The sequence below is a fragment of the Malus sylvestris genome, chromosome 15 (assembly GCF_916048215.2).
Source record: "Malus sylvestris chromosome 15, drMalSylv7.2, whole genome shotgun sequence".
Classification (NCBI taxonomy): Eukaryota; Viridiplantae; Streptophyta; class Magnoliopsida; order Rosales; family Rosaceae; genus Malus; species Malus sylvestris.
Window position 1 is genome coordinate 28,288,222 of NC_062274.1, and position 13,232 is coordinate 28,301,453.

General features: G+C 38.0%; 1 protein-coding gene across 1 annotated transcript; it reads left to right on the forward strand.

The window, feature by feature from the left end:
• The first annotated feature begins 5,092 nt into the window (after nt 1-5,092).
• Nucleotides 5,093-12,863, forward strand: LOC126601280 (squalene epoxidase 3-like). Its single transcript, XM_050267967.1, is given in 9 exon segments — nt 5,093-5,643; nt 9,842-9,916; nt 9,918-9,954; nt 10,088-10,262; nt 10,411-10,579; nt 10,775-10,993; nt 11,143-11,418; nt 11,685-11,963; nt 12,338-12,863. Coding segments are annotated over 9 exon segments (1,866 nt in total). The 5' UTR covers nt 5,093-5,112; the 3' UTR covers nt 12,443-12,863.
• The last annotated feature ends 369 nt before the right edge of the window (nt 12,864-13,232 follow it).

Below are 13,232 nucleotides of genomic sequence, written 5' to 3' on the forward strand. Positions count from 1 at the left end.
AGTAGTAGAAATCCCAGAAGTAGTAATCAATTTTCCCTAGAAATATTGAAACCACCTCACAGGACCAGTTCCTTATCAATCATCCGGAACCATCCACCTGAGCGGACTCTAACCTGTAATCAACCTACAGTGGTGCTACTAATTGACGATACTATCCAATATCCAGGAACTGTCAACCAGTATTCAAGCAGTATGATTTTTGATACCGGACACATACTAGTATATGGAAGTAATACCCTTATGCCAGAACACCAGTTCACAGTTTCAGGGTAGCGAACAATATCAAAATATTGTATGTGTGTTAATTAGCGGCGCGATTGATAGACTGATTAATGGTGATTGCTGGAGCCGAAGAAACTAAATCTCGGAAGGTTAGAAGCAAGCTTTGTATTAGGACAGTAAACTCAAAGTTGTTTTTACCTTATCACCTATCTAGGTATAGATAAGCTTTCCAACTAGCCACCTCTTCGATCACTTCCACAGGTAGATAGTAGAATCGAAGTATGAGTTAAATTCTCACTGTTAGAGTGAATTGAATATCGAGAAAGCTATGAAGAACTATTATCACGCATCATAGAGAAAGAACTGGTATCATACGTTTCGAGGATGTATATCTCTGGCGTCATTTCCCAAAATTTTACTTGAGATACCACTAAAGCGGGAAGTTGAATACACCATTGATCTACTTTCTTGTACTATATCAATTTTCCTTGTGACTTTTCGAACAAGTCCTACTTCATTGAGAGAACTTAGTTACTAAAGCTTACCGATTGGCAATTTATTCAACCAAACCCCTTATCTAGGGAACCTCAAACCTATCCACGAAGGCAAAAGGTCGAACCTTAGGGTCATACCTAGATTTACGCAACTTCCTCGGGTGACGATTAAAAACCATTATCCCTTACTTCGAGTTGATGGTCTAGCTGCAACTTCCTTTGTAACTCGAGTTTTCCTCCATAACCTGACAAATTTGTAGTAGCTTTGTCGACGACTTACTTACCTACTCCAGCGATGAAATCTAGTCTTTAGACACCGACAGTCATTTTATTACCAAATTCCTCAAATATTACCTTTGTTTAAATTGGTACTTTTCTTGGGAGACGCGATCTCCGTAAACGATATTCTTTTTTTTTTCCCAAAAGGTTGTAGCGGAAGAAAGTTGAAATTCTCACGAAGTGTTGTGAAGTTTGAAATATCTTTGATCTTGTCAATTTATTGACAATTTGTTAGCAATTTTTCGGCTATAGAGTCTTTCCTCATTATGACCAAGGAAAGTTAGTTTAGTTGAGATGTTGAATATGAATAAAGTTTCTGACAAACCAAATTGTTGTCTCACCTCACCATTGCTTTACACTCTTCGATGATATTGATCATTTTGGAAATCCATGATGACGTTTTCTTTGGATATTTCGACTGTGCGGAGGCAGCATGACAGAGTATCGCTTATATTTTCCAATGTGTAAAACCGTTCGAAATGAACCATCTTACTCATGACCTAAAGTCAACAGTTACCATCTTCACTTGAAAACCATTTGACACTTCTTTGTGGAGAAACGTGTCTAGAACCTTTACTAACATTAGATTTCTCAAATACATCTTCATTTGAGATAAGCTAAAATTTCTTATAGCGACGATGGAAGAACCAAATCAACGCCTACAATTACACTATCATGTATTACCCCAGTTGTGCAAACGTAATTAATGTTCACCGTAGTAAAAGATGTTTCTACCCTTGAACATTTTTAGTCTTTCCTATCCCATTCTATTTGGAGTTTGCAAGCATCGATTTGACGTTATTTCCAAATCATCAAAGGATCGTTCGAGTGGTTATGATCACTTCTTGTATCCAAATAGAGATGGGGAATATCACCATAAGCTTTCGGTACGAGGCATCTCGTACATGTAGAGATTATGATGATGTTTTGGTGATTATAGATTGATTTGACGAATCAACTCACTTTTCATTGGCCCAGGGACTACATTTTAGACCACTTGGTGAAATTACCCATATTTGAATTTATCTGATTTTTTGGCATTTTGATTAGCATTTACTTTGACTGTGATTCCATATTTACCTCTTGGTGCTGGAAGGCATTCCAGTCAACCTTGGGTACGTGTTGACCCTATTGCACTTCGTATTATTTCTAGGGTAGATAGATTGTTCAAAATAATCGCTCAGACATTGAAATTTTAGTTATGACCATTAATTCCTCAATCACCTAACAAATACTCCGTTGAACGAATTGTTACCATTGGTGATTGAATATTTCGGAAACTACGTTTATGGTGAGATATCATGCATTCAATCCAATTATCTTGTATTTAGATTTGATAGACTTGTTTTGACCCTCAGATTCTTGATTATTCTTTTAGCCTTCTCGATGCAGTGTTTCGCTAAATTCGAGAGGGAAATTCAATATAAAGCAGCTTGCTAAGACATCCCCAACTACATTGTTAGACTACTTGGTGTGCATATCACGATTGCATCTTTCTATGACACGCATTTTATTTTCAAGTCTTAGGAAGCCTTTTTGAAGGTTCTGAGTACTAAGTTTTTGTTTAGTACCACATTTTCACCCTTAAGCTAACAATTAGTCTGAAACGAGCTATTCAGACCTTAGTGGACATGTTGCATTTTGTTTGTCCTACAATTAGCATGGTTACAACATACAATTATCTTTATTTTAGTTACTTGTAACTACAGTTACAATTTTCGGTTTTGGGTACAACATTGTTAAGACGTTGTATAGAGAATTTATATATAGTACACGATTGACATGAGAATTTTACGAACAGGTATATTGAAGAATCGAATTTATAATATAGATAATTTGTGTGCTATTGACGTGATCACCCGAGAGGGTAGTATGTGAGTGTGATCATCGTTATTTAATTGCTTTAGGTGTATTTCCCAATGGGGGGCATGATTGTAACATTGCATCCTTGGGAATTTATTACTTGCATATCCAGACAATAGTGAGCTGTTGGTCTTACGGGTTGTGTAACATCCCACATCGACCAACGAAGAGGGGGTGATGTGCCTTATATGTACATCCCCACCTCCATATAACACGAGGCCTTTTAGGAACTCACTGGCTACGGGTTCCATTGGAACTCCAAAGTTAAGCGAGTTCGAGTGAGAGGATTCCCAAGATGGGTGACCCCCTAGGAATTTCTCATGCGAGTTCCCAGAAACAAAACCGTGAGGGCGTGGCCGGGGCCCAAGGCGGACAATATCGTGCTACGGCGGAGCCGGGACTGAGATGTGACAGAATGGTATCATAGCCACTTTGCCATTTGGTGTGAGTGTGTTAACGAGGACGTAGGGCCCCTAAGGAGGGTGAATTGTAACATCCCACATCGACCCACGGAGAGGGGGTGATGTGCCTTATATGTACATGCCCACCTCCATATAGCATGAGGCATTTTGGGAACTCATTGGATTCGGGTTCCATTGGAACTCTGAAGTTAAGCGAGTTCGGACGAGAGCATTCCCATGATGAGTGACCCCCTGGGAAGTTCTCGTGTGAGTTTCCAGAAACAAAACCGTGAGGGCATGGCTAGGGCCCAAAGCGGATAATATCATGTACGGCGGAGCCGGGACTAGGATGTGACAAATTGCAGATCGTAATATCGAGAACTTATTTGCTAAACTCGTTAAGCAAGTGGACATTTAGGTCCGTCTATATTAGTATTTTTATTTATTTATAAGTCTAGTTAATTATTTATCGTTTGGGCTTAACTCAGTGATACTACACGCTTATTCTCGGAGTACGTTACATTACGACGGCGTAGGTGAAACCTTTCTATGCTAGGTTTTTTTATTTCGTTACAATTATTTTAACTTTACTTCACTACATACGTATTTTGACGTTATGTTTTAATATATCTATTTTTGACCTTATATTTTTATAAAAGTATTATATTTTGGTATTATATTGAAGGAGAATGAAGTTTGAGTTTGGAGGCATGAAAGAGGAATCACTGCACTCCGATCGCGATGGAATGGCATTCTCTTTTATGCAACTGCTCTAACTTGATATCTTCTCTACATATTTATTTTTCTGCTGTCTTTTCACTATTTTTGAATAACAAATGATTTCAAATTTCGGGGACGAAATTTTTTAAGGTGGATAGATTGTGACAACCCGTCCCTAGTTCTATGATTTTATAAATTTAAAAAATGTGGATTTACGAAAATGCATTAGAGGCGAGGGTATTGACTTTCGTTGACCGTTAGTTCACGACGCGTATGAACTGTTACTTTACCATATTCCAGAAGTACTCATGGGTGCGAATGCGTATGCAAGCATAATTGAAATCGGAACTACGACAAAGGTTTTTATTAAAACTATATTTTTAGGCCCACTCACTCTTGTTTTTTGCCCTTCCAGGTTTTAGCTGCTAAACTTTTGTATCGACGAGGATTCTTGGCAAATCTGAGTATAGGTGGCTACCTACGAGGGTATAATTCTTATCCACTCTACTATACTTTACTTATGCTCTGACGTCACATGTGAAATGAGTTCATTTCCGCTCATCAGCGCACTCTTATATTTAGGCACTTTTAGGTTTAAATTTATTCACATTTTCCACATCACTACACTTTATGGCTTCGTCAACTTCCAGGTGTTGGCCAGCACAACTCGATTCGAAGTCCTAGTAGACATATCAGGTCGGGGTGTGTCAAATAAGAGTTTAATCTCTTAAAAAATGAAGAGGTTAATGAACTTTTTTGTATACCAATTAACTTAACAAAGTTACAAACTAGTGCACTCAAATATTTGTATTTCATAAAGGGTGTGATATCCACACATCCCTTTTTACTTCTCTCACACATTTTTGACTTTCGGCCGTCGGATCGGATGAATTAAAGAAGATCAACGGACAGAAATTAACAAGGGGTGTGTGAGAAGTAAAAAGAGGTGTGTGGATAGCACACCCTTTTCATAAAATATAAGTAACGAACGAAAAATGTAAGTAGGTTTTCTGTCGTTCTGAACACAAGGGTACTTTCGTCACTTAGTTATAAGGGTTTAAAACCATAGGTGTGCCCCGTTGATCTATAAAGCAAAATGACCACGACACTATCAATAATCACATACGAAACAAATGAGCCTCCAGTTCCCCACCCAACCCAAAAATGGTCCAACAAAGCCCATAACCCTCATCCCCCTCCATTCTCTCTCTCCTCCCATAATTCTAAACCAACCAGCACACCCACCACAAGAACACCCAAAACTACTAGTTGCACCCCACTCCAGCATTTGTTCATCTGGCTTGTCTTCTTCTTCTTCTTCTTCTTCTCCATCTGGGCCTTCTTCTTTCTCATCCGGGAGTTCCTTTTCGTCACCTGGGTTTTCTTCTAAAATGGCGGGAATGGTGGATGTTGATCCGTACGTTCTCTTGACCTTCTTCGCCTCCCTCTTAGGTTTCCTCGTTCTGTCTGTTCTCCGACGCCGTAATTACAGCAAAGCCAAGAGCAAGGCTCAGAAGAACAACAATAATACGACGAACGTTCAAGAAAAAAGTATCAACCGCTTCGATGACGGAGAAGTCCCGCCAGTTCACGGCACTGGCACCGACGTCATCGTTGTCGGTGCAGGAGTTGCTGGCGGTGCTCTCGCCCTTACCCTCGCTAAGGTAAACAAAAGAAAAGAAAAAAAACGAGAAAGCACAATTTGAATTTTTATTGTTTTATTTATTTATTGGAAATTCAGCTTTGTTTGTTTATTTGTGAATGTGGGTACAGTAACTTGTCGGATTGAGAAAACATGCTTTTGGTTTGCAAGAAAGTGTTTGCTTATTAAGTTTTCTTTGGTCGTTTATGTGTTACGTATACTACTATTAACTAACTAATGAGTAATGTTATTTATACTATGTTTTTTAATCACATTTTTATACTATCTTATGTGGCATTTGATGTGAATAGCCACATCATTTGAATTGAATTAATCAGATTTTTAAATTTAATTCATTATTTAATAAATTAATAATTAAGAAAAATTAGTTAATTAAATGATGATTGTGTTATACGAAGAGTCTTTCTCCTTCATTTCCTTGGGTTTTACAATTTTTTCAAATGATATGGCTAACTACATCAGATACCACCTAAGATGATATAGAAATATGATATAAAAACATTGTATGAATAATATTATGGGATGTGATATCGACACATCCCTTTTTACTTTTCTCACACCTTTGTAATTTTCGACCGTCGGATCGGATGAATTAAAGAAGATCAGAAGACATAAATGAATAAAGGGTGTGAGAGAAGTAAAAAGAATGTGTAGATAGCACACCCCTAACATTATTCTTAACCATGGATTTAAATATCGATATTATCGGCGAAATATCGCCGATAATATCGATTTTTCGGGGAATGGATATTTAAATAGGTATCTGTGTGGTTTTCGTCCAAATATCGCGATATTATCGATAATATCGAAAATATCGCGAGATTATCGATATTATCGCGATATTCGTCGTCGTCGTCGCCGCCGGGAGGTGAGAAAGGGAGGAGGAAACCACAGGTGGTGGGTACGAGCTGAACAACAACAAAATCACGTCCCCCGGGGTGTAGAGAGATCGTAAAAAGGCCCCAAGCAACTCGGCGGAGTTGCAGAGAAGAGATGGGGGGGGGAGGTGGTGATGGTGCTCGGCAGAGTGGCAGAGAAGAGATGGGAGGGAGAACCGGAGAAGGATCGAGTTCGAGAGACTGAGGGAGAAGAAGAAGGATGGAGAGATTGAGGGAAGGATCCAGATCGAGATCGAGATTCGAGAGAGACTGAGGTGATGAGGTGACCCAGCATATTGGACGGACTACGGAGAGACCGGACCGAGGGAGAGAAGGAGACGGAGAGACCGAGGGAGAGACGGAGACGGAAGGCTCTGTGTTCTCTGCTTGTTGTGTGTGCGTGTGAAGGAGACGGAGAGACCGAGGGAGAGAAGGAGAGTGATGTGGGCAAGAGAGAGAGAGAGACAATGATAGAAATTTGTGTGGTGTGGGTGCGTTTAGGGAAGAGAGAAAGATGAGTGGATGTCCCGTGCTTTTGTTGGTAAAGCAACTCTTAATTAATACATTCATCTTTTTAATGCCGCCGGTTAACAAAAAAAAATGTTTTCAACTTTTTTTCGAACTACATTATTATTCGAATTTGATATTGGGGGTGAGGTGCCATATTTATTGGACCGTCAGTTTTCATATTGGGGGTGAGGTCACCTTCCATGGTTGATATATGTACACCATGCAATTTCTTCCATGGCATAAGTCTTTGAGAACTAATAAAATACTAATATAATTGTGTTTTTTTTTTTTGGAAACTAATATAATTTTGTCTTTAAAACACCAAGGGGATTCGAACCCTTCCCATTTTACTCCTTCAACACCTTGACCACTATATCACTTATGTTTTTGTGAAAATATGCTAAAATACATCTACTCTACACATAAAGATGATGAAGATAGTGAAAATTTTGAACCTCATAGGAACTCTATGTGGTACTAAGTCACTCATGTATCTTACCATGCAATGTATAAAGTGTAAAATATTGTACTAATTCATTATATATAAATGATTATGGTGTGTTTAGACTTCTTTCATTAATTACTACATATTTTCTACACTCACAATATTTGTCAGCTCGCTATATAATCAACTTGATAATGTTAAATCCATCATGCAATGCATTTCCTTCTAATTTTTTGTGATAAACTAATAGATAATTGACTAAATAAACATCCTGCAAAGTTTCAATAAAAATTTCCAAGTTTTTCTTACAATTTCCGTGGTTTCCATGTAATTTTTATCGATATCGATATTATCCCGATATTTCCATCGATATTTCCGTGTTTTCGGACTACCGATATTTCCGATATTACCGATATTTTCTTCCTTGTTCTTAACTAACCGATTGAAAAGTCACGATCTTGGCATGCACTCACAAAAGTTGATGACGCACCTATTGTTTGCTTTTATTTTTAATTTTTTTTTCTTTTATCAATTTTCCAAATAAATAAAAAATCAACACCTTTCGATAATTTAGTTCAGTAAAAGTAAATACTTGCACGCTCAAATGTGTGGAGCAAATCGACAATTTATTATGATGAACCCGTATATCTTTCAATATAAAATTATAAAATTAAATTTTTATTATAAAATTTGTAAGATAAAAATGCATTTTTTTTTAATTACAACGGCTAACACGAGGGATGGATCTCTTTTTTTCATCATGTTCTTTCACAAATTTTGAAAAAAGAAATTTTATTTGAACCCATATAATTTTTTTTTACACCTAACTTAAATTTCAAATATGAAATGTCTTTATTAATTACCAACAAGTACAAGATGAAATTAACAATAAAAATTAGATTGTCTACCCTCCTGTTTGGGTGTCCTTCCCATCCCCTCCTATTTGTGTGATCACGGTTAAGTGACGTTAACATTTTATATTATTATAAATTGTTGACGTAACTTAACCGTGACTGCACAAAATAGGAAATGATGGGAAGGGCAGACAATTTGCCTCCAATTTAATTAACACTTTGTTCCCTGGATGAGTTTTGAGATTAGACCCGTCATTAATGTTTTTAAACCAAGTACATTATGGTCACATGCTTTTAATTATCTGACGAGGTTGAATTTTGTGTAGACAAGAAATCACATGATATTGAAGGTTTTTTTTTGTTGAACTTAATCTGGTGTTCATAAACTCATAATGTTAAAAGAAAATGTGGTTTTTCAATTTACATTTGTGTACTTGTTCATCATTTTTTAATATTTCTTTCTGTGACATCACAATAGTTTTGGTTTCTTCGTCTTTCTAATCTTTCAAGTTTCTCTTGAAAATGACAACTTACATATAATTCATATAAAATCTATGCAGATTGATAAATCGAAAAGATATTATAAAATCTTTTAAGTTCATTAGTGTTGGTTTTGCGGCCTACCAAGAACGCTACAACAGTTGGATGAAACTCAAATTTAGTGAGGCCTTTTAGTACAAACACAGTGAACTCCAACTCAAATATAGGCACTCGCTAGCGAGTGTGTTGGAGAAGCCAAAATACCCAAGGGTAGTCTAGTGGGGACGACTTGTTTGATATGGTCACGCAAAGCAACTTAAGATTTAATGAGAACAACGTTGTAGTGGGTGATGGAGACGGGTGATGGAGACTCCATCAAAAGCAACTGTTTTATTTTTTATAAACAAACGATATTATCTATACTAAGGAGAGGGGGTGGGCTTAGCCTCATAATGAACTAACAATAATGTGGTTCAAATTTGCTTGTGGCAAGAATCGAATATAATACCTCTCATGTACAAGTGAAAAAGAATACTACTAGACCGTAGTACTAAGTGGTCATCAAAAGCAACTGTTGGAAGGATAGAAGGCAAAGGAGAGAATGCTTTGATTTTGGTTTTTTATTTTTCAAATGGGTATAAAAATAAATGTACATATTGAATTGGGTTTGTGAGGGTAGTTGAGGTAGTAAATTTGGGTTTAAAGAGATATTGATGGTTTAATTGAAAACAATATAGGTGTAAAAAATAAGCTGAGCGTAGAAATATGTTAGATGATTTCAAATAAAATATATATATGTTACTTTGCAATGAGAATTCTGTTTGAACTTACGATGATTTCTGATAGCACGATATACGATGATTTCTGATTGCACAATGTACGATGATCTTTAAACGTACGATGAACAAGGAGGATCCGGCATCCTCACAAAGAGGATCGTTACTTTGCCCCTTAACGACCATTCAGCTGCCGTAGCTGTAAAGGTGTTTATGTAGAAATGTAGAAACTAACTTTGTTTGCCGCTAATCCCAGGAGGGAAGACGTGTTCATGTGATTGAAAGAGACTTGACGGAGCCGGATCGAATTGTCGGTGAGCTTCTCCAGCCGGGGGGGGTACCTGAAATTGATTGAGTTGGGACTTGAAGGTAACCAATGTTACTATTTCTTAGTATTGGTTTTGGTTTTAATGTTGAATGTTGAATGTTCTGCTTTTTCTTAGTACTGGTTTCGGTTGTGAAATCTTACCATGACATCAACACGAATGAGCACTGGTTTCAGATTGTGTGGAGGAAATTGATGCTCAGCGAGTGGTTGGATACGCTCTTTTTAAGGATGGGAAGAACACTCGGGTGACCTATCCTCTGGAACAGTTCAACTCCGATGTGGCGGGGAGAAGTTTCCACAATGGCCGATTCATACAGAGGATGAGAGAAAAAGTTGCCCAGCTTCCCAAGTAAGGTTTCTTGCCTTCTCATTTGAATGCATATTTTGTTGTCCTGCTCGATTCCTTGACGCATGATTTTATGTTAAATGATCCGCATTTTTTCAGTGACGCTTCCTCTTTTTCTAATGCATCCTCTTGTGTTTTGTTTTCTTTTCAGTGTACAACTGGAGCAAGGTACTGTGACATCCCTGCTTGAAGAAAATGGAACAATTAAGGGGGTTCAATACAAACCTAAGGATGGTCAAGAACTTAAAGTTTACGCTCCTCTTACAATTGTTTGTGATGGTTGCTTCTCAAATCTGCGCTGCACTCTTTGCAAGCCTCAGGTAAAGTTGCTTCCTCAAATCCTTAATTGAACTATTACTTGGTCTGATTAGGATGCCGATACAGTCATTTATTCTTTCAACTCCTAGCGTCGGAGATCCATGGTTGAACTATATCCAATCGTCTTGAATTAGTACTGACTTTTTCGCTTCACACTTTCTACATAGACAGATAACGTCAATCTTCTTTTTTCACAGGTAGAAGTACTCTCTTGCTTCGTAGGACTAGTCTTGGAAAATTGCAGACTCCCATTTGCAAATCATGGGCATGTTATTCTAGGAGATCCCTCTCCGATCCTGTTTTATCAAATCAGCAGTACAGAAGTCCGTTGCTTGGTTGATGTACCCGGCCAAAGGGTACCTCCGATTGCCAATGGTGCGTTGGCCAACCGTTTGAAGAATGTGGTGGCTCCACAGGTACCTTTCAATTTCAAAACTAGAATTCTTAATTTCAACTTTGAAACATTTTGGTTGGTCCTATTTTGTCGACAGTAGTTTCTTTGTTCCTTTTTGGCCTGAGCTGGCTTCTTGCTTCTATGAATTAATGAAGAAAATATCTGTTTTAGGTTCCACCTGAACTTCATGATGCCTTCATTGCTGCAATTGATAAAGGAAATATTAGAACAATGCCAAACAGAAGCATGCCTGCCAGTCCACATCCAACTCCAGGAGCCCTTTTGCTGGGCGATGCTTTCAATATGCGTCATCCTTTAACTGGCGGAGGAATGACTGTGGCACTGTCAGATATTGTCGTGCTGAGGGATCTTCTTAAGCCGTTGCATGACCTACATGATGCAGCTTCATTGTGCACATACCTAGAATCGTTTTATACCTTGCGGAAGGTAAGCTCTGTTGCTCGTGTGACTGTTTAATATCACTGTGCACATACCTAGAATCCTGTTATACCTTGCGAAAGTTACAGAAATAATGATTTCTTTAAAGGTGATTCCTCTGGAAAAGAATAATTCTGAACACGTGAAATCGAACTGTTTCAGTTCTGTTTCCTGTTAAGCTCCATAAAAATTGATTTCATAGTTGCATTGCTTGTAATAGAGATTATTATCACACTACTTATTCATCCTACTGACATTTGATGTTGTTTTCGCAGCCGGTTGCATCTACAATAAATACCTTGGCAGGTGCCCTATACAAGGTGTTCTCTGCCTCCCCTGATGAAGCAAGGACAGAGATGCGCCAAGCATGTTTTGACTATCTCAGCCTCGGAGGTGTCTGTTCAACAGGACCAGTGGCTTTGCTTTCTGGTCTAAACCCTCGTCCGTTGAGTTTAGTCCTTCACTTTTTTGCTGTGGCGGTATATGGTGTTGGTCGTTTGCTACTACCATTTCCTTCACTAAAACGCGTGTGGCTTGGAGCTAGATTACTTTTGGTAGGTTTTTCTTTTCCCCCTAATTTCCTTGATGGTCATTGAATATTGAATCATGTTTTGTGTGGTTCATACTTTCAGAGCATAGTAAGAACAATAGTATTCATTAGACTCGCATTTGATATTGTGAATTGCCACGACGTCTAATCAAAGAACAAAATTTCATTATTTGAACAAAAATTGTATACAATGTGAAGCCGTTTGTTTTGTTCTTACAAGTACCTTGCATCTCAAGGTGCAGCTTTATATATGAACTTTCGTATGAGCTAGATACCTAATTTTCTAACTGAGCAGATCCATGGCCGTCATTGTATACAGTATACATGATTTCAATTAGTTTCCCTGATTCTTAACGAAGAGCGTTTTCCTTTTGCCAGAGTGCGTCGGGTATTATATTCCCCATCATCAAGGCGGAGGGAGTAAGACAGACCTTCTTTCCTGCTACTATTCCAGCTTATCATAGAGCTCCTCCTGCTGAGTGAGCTACAGAAAATGATGTGGGAGAGCAAGGCAATGTCATGCTTCAAATTTGTTGCTGTCAAGGGTCGAGACAAACCAGTCGGTACCTGCAAATTCTTTCTTGTTAATGGTAGATAAGAGGAAATCCAATTGTATTTTCCCCGAAGTCATTGAAACATTGTTTCTGTGGGCTTAGGACCGTTTTCTCAATGCATGAACCATTGATGTAGGAACACGAAATATGTATATCTTATGGTGGTATGGCCAGACGAAAGAAATGTAAGAGTATATGTTAGATGTTTGCATCGAAAATAAAGGAAAAAATATGTTAGGACAATGAGACGACGGAGAGAGTTGTCGCTTCAGCTCACCATTTTACTGCTACATCTTAATGGTTGATCACGGAAGTATTAACTTCATCAATGGCAGTACTCCTTCAAACTATGATTAGTTCTGTAGAATGGCACGACGATGCTTGATTTCCCATTTACACATTTCTATGACTTAATCCAACTCAATCCAGGAATCTTATTCACTCGAGTTCTGTTCATCAATTCTCTCACATTAGCTGCTTCTGACCTAATATACATCTCGTGACCATGATAACCGCTTGTGTTGAACTGCTTGTTGATATAAGGATTGATTATTAATAACAGACCAAGAAGAAATGAAACAATTGAAGATTATTTGATACAAGGACCTCTAGCTAGCTGCGTTTTAGTTTTGCTTGAACCTTGCTTAGTGTGGTTGTCTTTCCAACCATCCATCTTGGTCAATGACAGAAGCTGTATTTGTCCAATATGCCACTTCCTC